Raw genomic sequence first — 19,035 nt, 5'->3', positions numbered from 1 at the left:
AGGAAAGCTTTCCATGTAGCTCACCTGATTAGTAAAGGCATCACCTTGAGAGGAAAAGAAGTTATAACCCCCCCCCATACTAGTCACTTATCCAGCCCATAACTGAGTGTAATGCCCCATTCAGTATGTACTGTACTAAGCACCTGCAGCAATTAGAGAGACCTTAGAGGTTTCTAACAAAGAAGATCAAGGCCCTCCAGCATGTGCTTTACATGGACTGCCAAAGTCCCTGTCACTGTACTCCGTAACATATAGACTTCTTAGGTGAGACTTATGCATGGTCTACAGAGCAATCCAAGACCCAAACCTAATGAACTTACTTAATATCCATAAATCCAATGGGTCTAGGACTGCCCATTCCGGGGACTTAAATATGGCTTGCGACTGAAATAGGACATGTTGGAGGGACAGATTTATCTCCCAGTGACTTCCATGTCTTTGGAACAGGTTACCAATTCATGTGAAACAGAGCACCTCTGTGACACTGTTCAAGAGGAACCTGGACAAGTGGATGGGACACTGTAAATTCTTACCTGGGATAGTGCCCACAACCCTCCTGGCCATGTGCAGTCATCACTAAATGCAGTCTTGGGTATTGATTAGTACTTCTACGGTATTGCATTGGATTGAAATGGCTAGGGTTAAAATGATCTCTGGGTCAATAGCCTAGTAATCTCCTATAATCCTATGAACTTAAAAAGAATGAATATTGTTTGCTGAAACTATGTTCATCAACAGTAGAGTTTCCTTTTTCCTCCACTGTTGTGTGACCTCAGCATTGGTATAGATATATATATATATATATATATATATATATATGTGTGTAAATCTGGGGGTCTTCTCCCATATGGGAGTTGCAGAGGGGCTTGCCCCCCCCCCCAAAAATGAAGTGCTAGCAGTCATTGATTCAGTATCGCACTTCAACAGCAAGAAAGTTCAGAAGGTTTGGTGCCCTAACCACTGATTTTATTTGAGCTTCCTCAAGCCTTTCAGCAATTAGGGCTTGTGGAAGTTGCCCTAAAGCTTTGGATCCTGGATGGTCATCATATTCTTGGCAGGATGTAACTCATACAGCTTAGTCTACTGCAACATCTACTGTTATGGTAATTTTATTTACACAGCTGTACTTTTCCATGTCTTCAAGGTTATACTCAGTCAGTAGATTGTGATCAAACTGAGCAGCACAAAGACTGAGCACATCTGTCTAGCCTGTTATTTGATATTACATGGTGTCTGAGAAGGAATCGCGCAAATGGGGAAACTATCAGGAATGTGCCAAGCTGACTATAGCAAAGAGAAAATTCCAGCAGTTATTTGATAGTTCTTGTTAAGTTGTTAGATGTAATTATCTTCATGTCTACAGGTGATTAATTTATAATCCAACATTAGCAGTTCTTCTTGAATCAAATGAAATGTGGAAGTAAAGTACATTGCCCAGCTTCTGATGCATAGCATTATTGCAATACTGTAAATATCAATATGTGATTCCGTTGCTGTTTGCGTTATGGCAACTTTATCATGTTGTATGTGTTTTATTTATGTACTGTGCCATTACCTGTTATAGAAATGCCGAAACTCAAGTAATATAATACATTTCTTTTTTTTTTAGAACTCCTCAATGGAATGAACTTCAGCCACCAATCAACTCCAACCATCCACTGCTTCTAGCTTCAGATACAGTTCAATATTATCAGTTCCTGCTTGCTGGCTGTAAGTTGTAGCTGTTTTGTTCATTTCAGTAGAGTTAGACATTCACTAATCCAACACCACTGGGACCTGAGGAGTGCCGGATTAGTGAAAATGCTGGATCACAGATGGATCACCTCTTAAACAGTAGCTACATGCCATATCATACCTTTAAAATATCGTGTAAATCAGTACAAGTTGGATAATATAGGCAACAGAAATATTTGATGAAAAAGCAAGTAAATTTTAATGATGTAATGTACTGTGCAGGCACAGGTAATGTGTATAGTTCTGTAAATAAAGGGTGAGTAGAAGTTGTTAGCTCTGGATTTTTAAGTGTTTCCCCCTCAGCTGCTTGTTTTTTAGCATTTTTTGAACACATCTTGCAAGGTTAGCTGTTTCTTATATTTTGATTTCTCTCTGATTAGCTTATCTTGCAGCATAATAAAACCTCATTGCTCTAATCCTTTCAGTAATTCACCTGTCAAGTCAATTAGCCTGTTGATAGAAAGTCTCTTATGTACAGCTTCCTCATCATCATTACTGTTTTCTCCTCCAGTATCTTCTTTCTCTGGATGTACAACCATCTTCACAACGTCTGTCAGTATAATGATGAACAGTGGGCTCATCCTCATCTACATTCATCCAATCTCGATGCAAGATCCTTGGCAACAGGATTAGTTAGCTCTTGAGCAAAAGAAAGCAGTTCACATATCATGTTTTTCCTTGAAAACCCTAAAGCCTGAAAAGTTGTTTTCAGTCTCTTCACCAGGTGCAAACTTGAACATTAAACCTGGCCATAATTTATGACATCCATTCTTCAGTGTGGATGGCTCCACAAACTGCCAAGCATTAGCAGCACACTAAATCATATTTCATATGAAATTCATTTAGAAATTTTTGGACTTATTTATTAGCATTAATTGCACTCAGAAGGCACCTCATAAACAGGGAAAGATGCTTCTACTTGAAGGAATGTAATTTGCCATTGTCCAGGGGTTTTATTAATGATGTACAGTTAGGTGGCAGGTAGATACCTAAAACATTGTTTTTTAACAGCAGTTCTGCTTTTGGGTGTGTTAAGCAAGTTGTCTAACAAAGTATTTTCTTACTGTTGCGGTGCAGGCCAACAGAGTTTACAATGAGTTTGTGCTTCAGGAACAAAATAATTTTGAAACCATGCTAGTGTGATACTAGTTGTAATCTATCCTTTTTGTTAGCACGGTAAATTACAGGAAATTGCTTCATACCTTTGAACACCCTGGAACATAAACTTTTGCCAGTGACCAGTAACTTACACCTTTGAGTTCCTGCAGCATTAAAACAGCCAAGCACAGTCACACAATCTTTAGATGCCTTAAAACCTATTGGCGATTCTGCATCCGCTGTTAGTGTTCTCCTTGGTGTACATCGCCAATGCAAGACAGTCTCATCAGCATTATAGACCTGCTCAGGACATAATTTTTCATTGAAAACTAACTTGGCAAACTTGTCAACAAACCTGGCTGCTGCTTGTCTGCTGAATGATTTTTTACCAGACATTGCTCGAAACTGTAAACCCTGATGATGTAACTGATGAAGCCAGCCTTCACTATAGTCACACTCGTAATCTAGACCTAGTTCTTCACAAAATACTCTTGCTTGTTCCTTTCCTGTATCCCCAGATACTTCAACACCCTCATTCACATGAAGCTTAAACAACTTTATCAAGTTCCGAACTTTTCCTGTCTTTCATTGTTTTTCTTATGCACATCTGTTTCTTTGAGTCAGTCAGTAAAAAAAAATGCATATATCATAAAGTGTGGAAGAGCCAATATTGTAACACTCACACAAGCTCTTCACTGATGCACAACTGTGCATTCTTTTCAAGATCTCAACCTTATCTTTAATGGATAATGTGTGGGGTTTTCGCTTCACAGTACGAGAGGCACTTCCTTTATTTACTGAGGCCATGACACCAACATGTAGGCAGATGTAGTGCAACCAAAAACAGAGCGCACAGTAAGTGGGTGGAGTTATAAAATCAAAGACGGATTAGCGAAGAAGCCGGATTATTGGGAGGTGAGTTACTGAAGGTGTACTGTAGTTTTTTGTTCTAAGCTTTCTGCTCTTGGGGAAGGGGGGGCAGATTGTGCCACCTCTTTGGCATAGATCTTGACTGATGTAAGGTCAGAAATGGATTGTTTCATCTGTTTAGAGTAAAAAAAATAGCATGAGCAGTAGTTGATGACTCAGGCATGTTGAAGAAACACTAACAGATGATGGTATATGCATGGAGCAGTCCCTTTGAGGAACCTATGAGGTTAGACAATGTATGGGATTGTAGAAATGCTTAAGATAGATAGAGCACACCTCTTGGTGGAGCGAGGAGGAAGATGTGGGTGCAAATTCAGTATACAGAGAATTGGACAGACTAAGTTTCCTATGTGCTTTTTGATTAAAGCCATTCATCTTTCTTTTTTACTGGTTTTACTATATCTTATTGAGTTGAAAGTGGTTGAAGCTTTAACCAAATTAAGCTTTATCTTCACATAAAACCTGCTTTTCTGCAGGGGAATAAACCCATTATGTCCACCACCCCCCTTTATATACTATCTCCACCATCACAAGACCATGGAGAAAAATACAAAGCCTAAAAAATGTGAATCAGTGCTGGCACGTGAGCAGAAAGCACACCTACACTGATAGTGGAGAACAGACTGAAAACTTGGAGGTTGGGAAAGATTGCTCAACAAGTTGGAACTTCACCAAGTTTTACTTGACCAAGAGTAAGAAAACCATTCTTATTCATTCATTTGCTCAGAGATGGTGGAATAAGCTCAGATGTATATGACATTTGTTTTTTTTTCTTGAGGTTATTTGTGTTTAATACAATTTATCAATTATTTCTTAGGTAATTTTTTCTTGCCTTCTTACCTGCCAGCCATCAGGCCTTCTCTGCAGCTCCTTAACCCATTCTTTCCTTCTGACATCACACATCCTTGAGAGGAAATCCCCTGGTTTCCAAGGAGAGTTTTCCTCATGGCACCACACTGCATATATGACCCCATACCAGGGATGAGAGCTGGGCAGGAAGTGATATTCATATACTCTAACCCCCCACCCCCAGCAGCTGTCAGGGATGGCCACCGTATCAGTATGTATTTGTGCCTGCTACAGCTGATTCTGTTTTGGTATGTGTTGCTGGCCCAGCCCTATAAATGGTAGCAGTATTTCCTTTTTATGCTTGCCAGTCTCCATTAGTAGGCATCAGGACAGCATTGCATCTGATTGATGCCTTTCCTTCAGGATGGTAAGGTGATAGCAGCTTACTCCCACCTTCTGTGTCAACTTTCCCAGTGTTTAGGCTGCTAATCAGTCAAGGCTTTATTACTGTGTGCTATGGAGCTGACTTTTAAATAATAGGTTATTAATATGAAAGTAAAGTCGTTTTTGCTACACAAGGATGTCTGCATTGTCTTGCCAAGTTGTTTCCTTTGTCTGCTTCACTGTTGCAGATTTTCTTAATTGTTGTATTGCATATTTTGATGGACCATGAGATACAATCTATTTATGAGAACTGCAACTGCAAAAATGAAAAAGGTTTGGGTTGCATCATAACCATGCTATTTGTTTTTTTAAGTTTAATGCATTAATTAATCCTCAGAGAAAAAAAATCCTCACAGTTTTGCTGTAAGACTACCCTTAATACAAGGGTACCCTGCTTTAAGCATAATTGCAGTCTTTCAGTTTGCAACATGCATTTACTGTAATAGGAAAATACTTAAATACATTTTTATACAGAAACAGACCTACTATTTTTTTTACTATCCAGAAAGTTAGCTTTACATGAAATGTTTGATGTCAGCCGACCAGAGCTGCAATAGAAGCAAACTATTCCATATTTATTATGCACATATATGCAGGCAATGTAAACATGTGTTGTTTTACTTTATTTTGTGGTGCTGATTTTGGCACTTTACAGTGTGAATGCTGATTTTGGCACTTTACAGTGTGAATGGACATATGGACATGCAGACATATTAGTTCGACAACTGTTGTATGTTTATGTACTGGTATTTGTTGAAGTCAGTTAAAAATACAAATAATTAGAAGTGGAATGAAAATGTAGATGTCTGCTGATAGTTTTAAAGATAAAATGCTTTGGGGAGGCTGGGACCTTTGATTGACATTGCAGAGCTCAGTTGCATATTACATGACCCTAGTGATTAAAAATGCAAAAAGTGGACATCTGGGTGAAAAGAGCAAAAGACAGAGGCATGATGGGTAAAAGCAACATTGGCGCCAAGTCAGGGACACTATCTCTACCTATCCATCTGTTGAGAATATTGAGTATCTAAATATTTGTTGAGATGCATCAAAAAGGTGATTAAAGAACAGACACTTTGTAGAGGAAGTGTATATCACAGCACAGTAATATTTCTGTTTTATAATTTATGACTAGACCATCGTGTAATTTTTAAGTAGCAAAGTAAAGTGAAGAATTACTAGGTATGCAACTCATTAGTAATACATGTTTAAAAATAATGCCATGGCTGGGTATGTGGTTTATTCCTTGTTAGAAAGTGGCCTGAAAAATAAAACAAGATGACTTGCTCAAAGTTTTATTCATGTGTGCATTTATTTTTTTAGCAAAGTCCAGGATGAAAAAAATGTGACAACTGGGTCTAATCCTAACTGATTTTTACCGACTGATATCACTGTACCTCAGAAATGCATTATAAGTGCTGGCACTGAATGCAGAACTAGTAGCTTGAAGTCAGTAATGGCACAGGAAGTTGAGGCTGAGGCAGGGAAGATGTAGTAGGTACTACTGCATTCACATATGGGTGCTGGTGTAACTGATGCTTGTCTTTACTGTTTGATTTTAGGGTACACAGCATGCTGTTGGATTAGATGTGTGTTTGGGGTTTCAAATCACTGTTAGCCAAGATAACAGTCTGTAGCCTGCCTGATGGTGTGTTTCAAGTTTTCCGCCTAATCTACTAATGTCTCTGGTGTAAATGGCACCTCAGATGTCTGCATGGCATGTAGAGGGGAGAGAGGAATTAAATAGCAGATTTTGGTTCACCTTCCATGGAAGAGAGAAGTTGCACAGCTGTGCCCACTGCAGTAATTTCTGTACTGAAACCTGCCCGAGATGCGATGTGGCTCCTCAGTCACAGTTATTCAGCTTTCTTGCAGTATGTACAGCCTTGCACATATACCAACCTGCTGGCTTGGATTCCCCTAGAGGAATGGGTGGGCTTTGTAAATGGACTGTCCATGCATTATCATGAAATGTTGTTTTTCCATCCTTTTAATTCTGATCTCTTAAGAGGAGTGAATGGAAAGTTTTTTAGGATATCCATTTGGCTAAGGTTAACATTTGGATGACATGTCTTGAGTATAAAAAATGAGAGAAGGTCTCACAAGAGCAGCTTCTTACCCCTCACCCCACTAAACTCATTTATTATTTTAAAAATGTACAATCTATCTCCACTACGTGAAGCACCGTGTGTATTTATAAGGGTATGTAGTTTGTGCAAGTATTTTTAAGCAGAGTTTCAGTTCTCTTACCCTGATATTGAAGCTGCTCAGCTTATACAGATGTATGCTGTGAATCACTTACCTTCTGACAGTGCATTGAAGGGAGCGTACTGCTAGCTGAAACAAGAAATCAATTTATATAGAAACCGGTCACGTTTTCTTGTATTTCTGGGGCTTCCTTGATTGTAGATGCCACGGTTATACTAAGTTGCTTACTCTCTGTCTGTATGTACATACATACATCCCAAATATATATTATAGTATTTATATGTTATATGTATATATATATATATATATATATGTGTGTATATATATATATATGTATATACATCCACCCCCAACCCCTTTTTCATATGTATAATTTTCTGTTTTCAGTATTTATATGTATAATCAGAAAAACAAAACAGTAGTGGTCCTTTTCTTAGTGTGCAAAAATGTTTGCTCTTGTTTTCTGTGATGAGGAACTTGAATAAAGAAAAAAATCTTTGTGATTTGTATGCAAGTGAGTGTTGGGGGACAGTGTATAGAGTGACACACTCACAAAGGAATTATTGTACCTTTTTGTCATTTTTGTTTTAACTTCTTTTTTCTAAGCTCTCTTTCAGTAGTTTTAAACTTGATTCCATTAGTCATGACTTGCAAAACTGTGACACTAATTTAGTCTCTTAAAGAGACAGTACTCTCACGTCACCCCAGAAAAAAGGTATTGGTATCTTCTTTAACTGAATAACACACAAAAACTAATTATATTTGCAAACATTCTCATCTTCTTAGCACTACTGATAACCTCCATATTGCCATATTATAACTTTTAAGGGTCTCATACTTTGGGGTAGTGCATAACATTATCCTGAAAGAAGATTATTATTGCTTATTGTTTGAAGCAATGATGTTGGAAAAACGAATGAAAACCCTAAGGAACATTGCCTGACTTTTAACTGGATATAAGTAATTACCCATATATCGCAGTAGATGTTTGTAAGGAAGGGATTTGTATTCAAGTGTCTGACTTTGTGAGCGGCAGTAGATGCTGCAATTATATCATTGTGCCCATGCACATGATAAAGTCGCCATGCACTCAGTCATCAGTAGTGCATCAGAAATGTTACAAGCTAAAATGATATAGAGACCTTTTTGTTTAATTTTTCCATGGAGTAACTATATTATTATCTTCATGCAATGTGTTGTCCATTCATTGACTGTACATCCCTTCTGCCCCTGTATTTGTTGATGAATGAACTGTTATTGGCTATCTAAATGGCCCAGGTGGCCCACATCTGCAGGTATTACTGTGACTGTTTTCTTAGTATCCCATCTTTTCTAACAAATGAGCCACTCCTTGCTGTTTATGGTGTCTTCCTATTGACCTAACCACAAATGAAAAAAATGGTGCATCCCAAGTGTCTCACAATGCCCTGCTACTACTGGTTGCAGTTAAAACAACCATAAAGGTAATGATCCTTGCCTTCTTCTCCAATAATACTCAAGTGTACCACAGAGTACCATAGCTTTAAGGTAAGTATAGCAGAGGGAAGGAAGGTAGAACCTCAGACATGGTAGTGGAGTTATGGGATGAAACCCTTTGGAAACACTAAGTAATTGCTTCTCCAGGAGTTGTAGTATTGCAGTGTTCAACAGTTTTATTTTATCCACATTCCACTGTAAATACTTATCTAATTTGTGGTGCTAATTGCATAGTCCTTCCTGTCTAATTATGCTTGCCATGGCCTTAGTGCGGGATTTCATTTCTTATTTTAGAGTTCTCATCTGCAACTGCATCACTGTGGTTTAAAAAGTGGCTAAATAAGGTGGAGGATTTCTGCCTGCAGCAGTCAGTGTATTTGTGTTGTAGGGTTCAGTGGGAATAGAGGCAGCAGTAAGGTATATTCTTGGGATGGGTTGGTAAAGTAAGATTCTTGGCATGTAAATTATGGTAAATGACTGCTAGGGGGATAAAAAAAAGTGACACCTGCCCATGGTTATTATTGCCTGCACTTCGGGTCAGGGGAAGATAGAGTTCTTCAAAGCTTATGAAGTAGTGAGGTAGAATTGTATTTTCTTAGGTTGTTTTGGGTTTGACATTCATAAATGAAGTCTGAGGCAGAAACAGGGATCATTATTCTTTCAGGAGTTCATTATTCTTTAGTGTGTTTCGGAACTGGAGTGTGGTGGAGAAGGGATACTGTTAAACTACCCACTGTTCAGATTCTTTGGGAGGGTAGATTCATAATGAAACTGCCCTGCTGCCTCAATTTGTTCATCTGTATAGAGGTTATGGTGGTTAATGATAACATTAGTGAGACACAGATGAGGCTTTAGTACTTTAAATGACACGTGCCTTCAGCATGTTATGCTTTTGATATGGCACGCAGGGATGTTATACGCATGTGCGCAGTGTATTTGCTAACTTCAGGTGTTTATATGATGTACACTGTCCTAACCCTACATTTTGAGATGCAGTACCAGCTAAGATAGTATGTATCGCTGAACTTGAGAGCAGCTTTTATATAGCACTTTGACTGTGCACATAGTCACTATTGCAGTAGATTAACTATGTTGATGCACTAGTCCAGTTACCCATTTCAATTGCAGACCGTATAAAACAATCAACCGTGTTACATGTAGTAAGATATATATAACTGCGCCACTTATAAAATATGCACCCGATTAAAACATCACTAGGATTCTTTTAGTTTAATCAGAAGGAACATCAGATCTATAATTTTCATATGTATATTCAGAATATATATTTATACTAAAAAACACAAATTTTGAAACCTGTTAAGCTGTTTCCAGTAGTGACACTCCATATTTTCTTTCATTGATCTGGGTTTCTTGTTTGTACATGAGGCATGGCAATTCATACAAAGATGCCAGTTTTATTATTCTTAAATAGCTTGCATATGTCTCCTCTGTTATGAAAATAAGATAATTTGCCCTTAAAGGAAAGCTCTCTGTCATCATCTTTACAGCTTTGATGCATTCATTACTCACACACTGATTTCTTCTCTTCATATTTGGGACGTCTATAAAACTGCTTTTAACTTGAGAAATTAAGTTTATTCATAAGAATGAGTTCCACCATGTTATGGGTAGAACTGCGTCTAACATTTATATTTGTCACCTGAACGTTTGACTTTGAGCTACTGGACAATGAATTTTGTATGAATGCTTGTTTTAAACATGAATAAGGAAAAGGCACATCTAGTAATAGAGTACTGTCCATGCAGCTGTGGATTTGCAGTTTGAAAAAAAATAACACTAGAAATTGTGAAACCTATTAATTAAGAAAATGTAGCTCAGAATTGTGGGCATGTGTAATTTTATAGCTTAAGTTTTTAATTACAGCAGTTTTCTAATGTTTTCTTCAGTAACAGCTCTACAGTCTACTTCTTACAGTGCAGTACTCTGACATACCTCGTCCTTTAAGCATAGCATTGAAAGATGAATCATGTCTGAATTTCTGCTTTTACACAACTCATTGTGAATGATTCCTGCATCCCACAAAATTTAAATATCAGTTGTGGTTCTGGACGTAACATGTCACACTTCCTCTTAAAGGTAAAATTAAATTTTAAAGTAGCTGCACTTACATGTCTGCATTTACTTATGAAAGAAATTAAAAGATGGGTAATGTACTGAAGCCATAAAGCTAAATGTAGTATTTGCTGGAGTCTGGGCATCTGCTTAGTGAACTGCTGAAAAATAAATTAGATATAGTCCTCTGCTCCTGCAAACTGCTGTGTGCTTTATTGAAAAGAGCATCCTAGATAGGCCTGTTGTATGGTGTATTGGGATAAAGTTTTCATTCTGACCCGGTTCACCTGGGATTAACTAACAACTTGGATGCACAGGGAGCTGGATGAGTACAGTAAGAGCTTGTCCATCTTGGAGAAAATGTGGCATGGAGGGTCTACTGTAAGACTGACAGGCGAGACTGAGTTTCAAGCCAAGAAGGCAGCATATGTGATTAGTGTGTACTCGCTCTGGCCTGATAGACAGTGTTTGATCTGTAAGTGGCTGTTGTCTGAAGTGTAGAAACATGGCCACATCATTTGGGGGACTTTTCCCTAACACACCCCCTTACTTAGGTATGTCAACAATTGCAAAGGAAAATTAAAAGACCACAACAGGTTTAACATTGCTGTTGCACAAATAAGAACTGTACTGACAGTGATTCCTTGTGCTAAACAAGGAAATCACAATAAAAAAAAATCAGTAAGTCTGGAATGACAAATTGAATCTTTATCCACTTGGAAATCATCAACTAGTAGGTTAAAGACCTTCAGCACAAGGGCATGCTTTTATCAGACCATAAACCACACCCTGGAGTGTCTTAGTTCAGTTATAAAATGGGATTTGTATTTATATGGTGGTTTTGTTTTGGTTTTGTGCTTTTCTCTCTAATTTTAAAGCTACTTGTAGAAAAGTAGTTTCACAGTCAGCTAACACACTATATGTATTGTATGTCATGTTTATTTAAAACATGAACCAACAGTGTGATATAGTGGTTATATGTAGACAAAAGAAAAAGTCATATTTGTATCTATTTTTTTCTGTTGGGCATGTGCAGCTTTTCTTTAGAGTATTTTCATGTGGTATAGTTAGCATATTTGTCTGCAAAATTAAACAACTTTCTCTTTAAACGTTTTTCAATGTTTTATATTTAGTATGATTATTTTTATAAAAATCATGTTTTAATGTCACAAAACTTCAGTGTTAAGGCCAGTAATCTGAGAAGGAAATGACATAAATTTCTACTTTCATCTGCAGTTACTTACATTAAAAAATGGGGGATCATTTTTGGGTACAAATTACATGATGTTTCCCAATCCTCCTTTAGTAATGATTTTAAGGTAATGGTTCCTAATTAACTTGGTAGTAGGTTGGGAAGCTGCTGTGAAGCGTCAGCTCCTCATTCTTTAAATTGACAAGTTTTGTCATCTTTTTAAGTGTTAGCATTACATTTCTTAAAGATATTAAGGCGTTAACAAGGGCAGGTCATATCTCTGAGTGGTATGTGCAAATCACTTCTTAGAAGACATTTGATTGAACAGTTAGTATAAAGGTGAAGTGTAACGATTAAACATTATGAATGACTGTAAATAAAATGAGTTTACAAGCATGATTAAGAAGCTGCTTTGATTTGCCAGCTCTGCGTTCTTTGAAGTTGACAGATTTTGTTGCCTTCTCATGTGCTGTCAGTAACTTTTCTAGAAGCAGTGAGGAATTAGCAAGAGTGAGTTGCATTGCCATTAAATAAGCTGTGCAGCTGATGTCTTACTTGACAGATGATTGTGGCAGTTAAAAGCTGTAGTACTGGGAAGGGTAATAATGAGTTTGCAAGCACAATGAAATGTCAGACATTTTGTCAGTGGGCGAAATGACATGGCATTGTGCATCTTGAAGGAAGAGGTACTATTACCTCACGGAATAAAACATTTCTGGGCAGGAGGAGGAGTGAGTGTTTACCAGATGAAGTAAAACAGTATGGAGGTTCATAGGTAGGTGCTAGGCTATTGGCCTTGGGGCCTATATAAGCCTAGCCAAAAAAGTTTCCTGGCTTTCGCCACCCAAGAAGGTTATTTTCCTGCGCCCCTGTCTAGCAGAGCCACAGAAGTGGTCCCCGGGGTGAATTTCCTATTTCCCATCCAATTGTCGATATTTTTCTTAAAGAGGGCTAATGAAGAGCTTTGCTTGACATGAATGGGTAGTCTGTTCCAAAGCATGGGAAGTCTCTGGGACAGGAATCTCTCTCTCCAGCATGTTCTGTTTATTGTGGTGGCAAGGTTTAGGTCCCTGGAGCGTGAGGCTCGAGGGATTGGGGTTTCTTTTCTTTAAGTGTTTCATGTCTGACAGATATGGGTTTGACATGGCTTTCTATGTTAGGCAGAGGTTGCCTCTGAGTAGATGATAAGTGACAGAGTAGAGCTGGAGTTTTTTGAGACTGTCTACGTATGGCATCTGTTTGAGGCCGGTAATCCTCTTAGTGAGGTATTTCTGTGGCCTTTCTAGTTGTAGATGTCTAATGAGGTACATGCCAAACGGGGGATTGTACTCTATAATGGCTCTGATGAGGGATGAGTAGAGAGGAACAGTGACCTCTTTTTTTCTGGAGGTGAACCCCTTTGTGATGACGTGTGCCACATAGAAGGATTTCCTGACTACTGTGGTGATGTGATTATCAAAGGAGAGCCTACTTTCCACCTGTGTCCCAAGGTCTGTTGTCACGCTTTCGGTGTTTAGTAGGCTACTGCCTATGTGGTAGTTCATGGGTATGGTGTTTTTCCCAAAGGGGATGACAATGCACCTCTTGGCATTGAGCTTGAGGCCATGACTTTGACACCAAGCATCAGTCTCAGTGAGGCCCCTTTGTAGAATGTCCACATCATTAGGTGATTCTATTATGGCACCTAGTTTGCAGTCATCTGCGAACTTCATTAGCCAAAGACCTGCTGTATTAGCCTGGACTTCTGAGAAGTAGATGCCAAACAGGAGAGGATGCAGCTCTGTGCCCTGTGGTACTCCACTTGTCACTGGTCTGAAGTTGGATTTGGAGTCGGTTACTTTCACTGTGTGGGTTCTGAGTGAGCCAGTTGGCCACCAATCTTGTGAAGTAGGGATTTATGCCCAGTCTAGTGAGTTTATCTATAATTCCAGAGTGGAAGATGGTGTCAAAAGCCTTGGTGAGGTCTAGATAGGCTGCGTGTACCACCTTACCCTCGTCCACGGCTCTGGTGACTGCTTCAAAGAAGTCAGTCAGGTTAAGGAGACATGACCTACTTTTTACAAGCCCAAACTGAGTGGGGTCCAGAGTTTGGAGGTTACCTATGTCCTTGTTTATAAGCTCCAAGATGATATGTTCCATGACCTTGCAGACCAGGCTCGTCAGGCTAATGGGACGGTAGTTCCCAGGGTCCGTGGTGGCTCTCCCTTTGTGGAGTGGGATGACCGTCGCTGTGTGCCATTCAGTAGGCACAAAGCCTGAAGTGAGGCTATGATTGAACATGGTACTTAGGTGGGGTGCCAGTTCATTTCTGTAGTTCGTGCAGAACGCAGCCTGGGATGTTGTCAGGTCCCATGGATGCTGTGTTCTTGGCTTTGGAGAGTACGATCTTTACTTGTGCAGCCATGATTACAGGGCTTTGCATTCTTCTGGTATAGTGAGGGGCCCTTTGGGGGGTGGGGGGGGTGAAGTTTTCACTGAACCTATCTGCCAGGATGTTGGCAATATCAGTTGGTTTTGTATATCTAGTGCCATTGTGCTGTAGCTCAGAGCAGATCTGAGTGTCGCCATTGAGATTCTTGACATAGCTGTAGAATGCTTTGTGGTTGTCTTTAGAATCAGTAGCAATTTTATTTTCGTAACTAGCTGTGGAGGATTTTATGAGGGATTTCAGCTTCTTACTGAAGCTGACCAGGGAGATCCTGCAATGAGGGGATTTTACTCTTTTTTTTTTGCAACATCTTCTTCCTTCTGTTGTAGAGTTTGTTTATGGCAGGGGACCACCCGATTGGCTTCCTTTTTTTGGAGGATAGCATCTTGGTTTTGTTGGGGATGGCATGATCCATGCATTCGTATGTGCTTATACAGTGCATTTGTATAGGATTCAGCAGTCGTACCTCTATTTTACGTCTGTATGGGTGTCGTGAAGCTTGCCAGTTCTGTCTTAAGAAGCATGAATTTGGCTTTGGAGAAGTTTTTTACGGTGGTTTCCTTAATGGGGGGTGGGACGGGATATTAATGTCTAGGGTGATTAGCTTGTGGTCGGATCTGACCAGCGAGGAGTTTTGACCGCTGGTATGGAATATCGGTTGCCCATATTGATAATGACCAGGTCCAGGATATTGCTGCCCCTGGTGGGGGTATGGACAAGCTGATCCAGGGCATTGGGATTTATGAATTCCAGAAAGCGTTGAGCAAATGAATTAGTACATGAGTAGTTTTCCCAGTTGATGGTGGGGTAGTTGAAATCGCCCATTATTAGGGTATTGGGCTGTACTTAATATTGCCCAGTATGTCAAGTAACGTGGAGTGGGCATCCTGGGGCATGGCAGGGGATCTGTAATAAGCTAAAACCTAGATTGCAGTCTTGCCCAGTGTTGGTTGCACTTGGATAATTTTGGATGCATTATGTTGAGTAACTAGCCTGGACGTGTGGATATCCTTAATGAATATGGACACGCCTCCTCCTTTAATGTTTTGGTCCAGGTTAGGTGGCAGAAAGGTGTGGTATGAGTTATAGCCTGGTAATGCAGGGGTGCTCTCTGGAGCCTTGAACCAGTTCTCCGTCACTGCACAGATGTCTATGTTCTCCTTTGTAAGGAGTGCCTCGAGTGAGTGCATTTTGAGGTTTAGACTTGTAGCATCAAGTATCATTATCCTCGCATTTTGCTTGCTTATACCTGCTACAGTTTTGAGTTTGTCATTTGAACCTTGCCTAAAAAAGGCACTATAGGGGTGGCAAGAGCCTTAGCCAGTGTCCAGAATCCCAGGGGTGACAGGTGCAGGCCATCTTTGGCAAAGCATCGTGGTCTGTCGATCATGTCCTCCCAGGCAGACAGACACTGGATCCCCTTAGAGTGACACCAGAAGCTTGCCAGTTGTTGAAGTCAATCATTTTGTCCATGTGTTGTGGTGGTATTCTGGGAGATGGCAGGATGCTACTCAGGGCTAGGATCATACCTGCCTGAGCTACATGATTCGAGAGGTCCTCCGTGTCTCTTTTCATGTAGTCCAGGGAGGTATGTCTCAGGTCATTCACACCAACATGGACAATGACAGAGTCATATTTGTACTTGTTGTGGAGTGACCTGAGTGCTTGCATTATGTGGCAGATCCTGGCACCCGACAGGCAGCTGACAATAACATTCTCCTTGTTTAGCCTGGTGAGTGGGACATCAGTGTGCCTGACTGTAGACTCACCTATGACTAGTGTGCTGGGTATGTTGTTTTGCCTTATGTGCTGAGGTTGAGTGGACTACTGATTTTGTGGGCTGTGTGTCATTTGGGTAGTGTTTGAGGGTGGTGGTTGCTTGCGTTTCAGCTTTGGAGGTCTCTGTTGTTTGGGCAGATTTTTATTGAGAGCCTCTGCGAATGTAGGTGTGTATTTTGTGTTACTATGTGTGAGTTTAGGTGGTTTAGGTTTTGATGAACTATGCATGGGAGTAGTAATAAATTAGCAATATCCAAGACCTCAGAGGGGAAGGATAGTGGATGCTTGGATAGAAATAAAGAAATATATAAAAACAAACTCCTTGCTTCTTTCATGTTATTGGGTATTATAATAATAAAAATAAGAATATAAATACTAAAATATTTAATGAGATCTGCTAGATGTCAGAGTAATAAATACCAAGGCAGCTAAGTGCTTTATTTTTACTGGGTGAGTGATACCTGTCTTGCTAAATCTTAGGTGTTTGGAAGTACTACAGGTTGTAGGTTTCCTTTGCTATAAGACACATATCTACGTAAAAATGACCAGTCAGGACTTTTGACCATTTTATTAAAAAAAATAGCTTGATTACTCTTACATAACCAAATATGGCTTTAGCAAAGCCACATCATTCCTAGCTAACTTGCTAGTCTGCTTCATTTCTGAAATAATGCATTCAGGACCCTAGACCAGGAACTACAGGTAGAATGCAGTCTTTGTAGAACTTAGTAAAGCATTCAGCTCTCAACCTTCCATTTCCAAATTGAGGAATACTAACCTTCAAACTGTTTAACAAACAGGCAAAATGTGGAACACATTAAAATGGCTTATTAACTTCAACTATGAAGGTCATAGGATGGTTAAAATATGCTGGATTTAGTTATAAACAAGATGTCTTAATGAATTAATTTGATTCATTTATATTTACCATGCATATCAGTTAAAAAATTCCTAACACTGAATGTGTGACAGGCCCTTTCAGTGTGGAACTTTGAGGAACATGAACTTTGTAAGACCCCAAATAAGGTACGTTCCTCATAATGAGATACACTTGAGAGGTATGGATTTGTTAGCAGTATGGCTTAGGGATTAATGAGATTCTTTTTCTTACTACCTAAGCTTTCAGAGTCTGAAAGCATATATACATCATATGTAGGTGGCTAGGGAAGACAGGGGGTGGGAGAAGGGGAAGGTGAGGAGATAAGGGAGAAAAGGGGAAGAGTTAGGAGAAGAATATTAAAGTAAATTATGTAAGGGCACATGATAGAAAGGAGAGAGGCTTGCATTTAAATGATTTTAGCAGCTGATTGAATAAAAATAGCATTTAATCATTTGTTTTAAGTCTGTGTATATGACCTTAGAAGCTATGAAAGTTCCATTGCTTTTCCTTTTTTATTTATTATTTTATTTTTATTTTACATTTGTTTGCTGGGAAAGTCCAACTGGGCACATGTCCTTTCTCAGCAGACGCCTGGGGAGAAAAGCTCCCCATTGAACATACAGTAATACAAATGTAACAGTAGTTTACATCAGACAAAGAAGTTAAAAACTATCCCACTATTTGTTTCACAGCTATGGTTAAAGACTAACTAATGGATTACTAAGTGTAGATAATACACAATAGGTTATAACCAAATACACACGAAAAAAAGAGTGAACAATAAGTGGAGAGACAATGCATCCTATACAGTTCTGTGTAAATAAATGAAAAGATCTAATATTACTTTATATTTCTGAATATAGTTTGCAACAAAATTAAAATGTCTAGTCTTAATATGTTATCAGCTTAGTACTGTGTATTCCAAACCAACTGATAAAAAAAAGCCAGGGATAAATAATGCTATAAACATTAAATGTTTTTTTGAAACACAGGAAGTTAACTATTAGGAAAGTGTGATTTTTAATTAATTAATTTAATTTTTAATTAATTCATATTAGTCAACATTTTCTTGTTGTGTATCTTTTTTAAGAAAGTTGTGGATGTTTGGTGCATGTCTTTTTAACTTTAGGCATTTTGTTTGATTACTAGGGAATTCTGATTTGTTGATTGAACAATTATATGTAGTATTGAAGTATTTAAGATGTAATGTTGGTGTTTTTACTGTTTCATTTGTTTTTCTGATGAAGTCTTGGTGAGACGAAAGTGGAGAATTAAATTGTTTATACACTAAAAACTTTCATCTTCCAGTCTTTATTGATCATCAGCACCATTGCTTAAAGTTTTCTTAGTACTGTGTACTGTTGGTATGCAGAGAGGCATGGTTAATAAAAAAGACAGAGGGAAATAGTTTAGTGAGGCAAAGGTAATAGCATAATCAGAGGAAAAGATTAGTCTGGAGTAGAGGAAGGACACAGCCATTTATTGAGAAAGAGGGTTTTAGTGTTGTTTTAAACTGGGCTAGATTTCTGGGGAAATATTCCTAAAGCTGTGAGTGCATGTGTATACATCAGCAAAGGTGTTGCCTTTCTCCTTCCTTCCCACCTGAATGGATAGGTAATATATCAACCATTGTTTCTACAGCTGTAGGCTCTTCACTGGGCTTCACTATATGCTTGTGTTATCCACTGCCAAACACTCAGAGATAACAGAAAACTTAAAATGTTGGTCGTACAGGCACTGATGTTATGATGTTATGTGCCTTTGTCTCAGCATGCCCCTTTACCTGGCTCGTACCAGTGCAGGCATACAAGTGACAATGTTGTGCACTATCTTCACAATCCCCCCCCCTCCTTAAGTCACTGTGCATTTTTCACCTATAAAATTTGCAGCCTGCAAATCTTAACCCCATTGTTTAGTTGCAGAACACTGATGCACATACTCGGTGAATCGCTGATATGAATGGTGTATTGAGCTGCTGCTCAGCTTGCCAGACATGCCCCTCTG

The 19,035-nt window shown here is 39.0% G+C and overlaps 1 protein-coding gene across 1 annotated transcript in view; it reads left to right on the top strand.

Moving 5' to 3' along the window:
- The window catches only part of LOC122787696 (BCAS3 microtubule associated cell migration factor), a 4,651,713-nt gene that overhangs the window by 3,993,873 nt on the left and 638,805 nt on the right, over window positions 1-19,035 (top strand). Inside the window, exon 19 of the mRNA XM_044054546.1 lies at window positions 1,610-1,710. Within this exon, the coding sequence (XP_043910481.1) occupies window positions 1,610-1,710 (101 nt within the window). The remainder of the gene's footprint in view (window positions 1-1,609; window positions 1,711-19,035) is intronic.

Source organism: Protopterus annectens, chromosome 13.part0, assembly GCF_019279795.1.
Source record: "Protopterus annectens isolate FY-2018-M chromosome 13.part0, PAN1.0, whole genome shotgun sequence".
NCBI lineage: Eukaryota > Metazoa > Chordata > Ceratodontiformes > Protopteridae > Protopterus > Protopterus annectens.
Note: the sequence above shows the minus strand (reverse complement) of the source record. Positions and strands in the feature narration are given on the sequence as shown.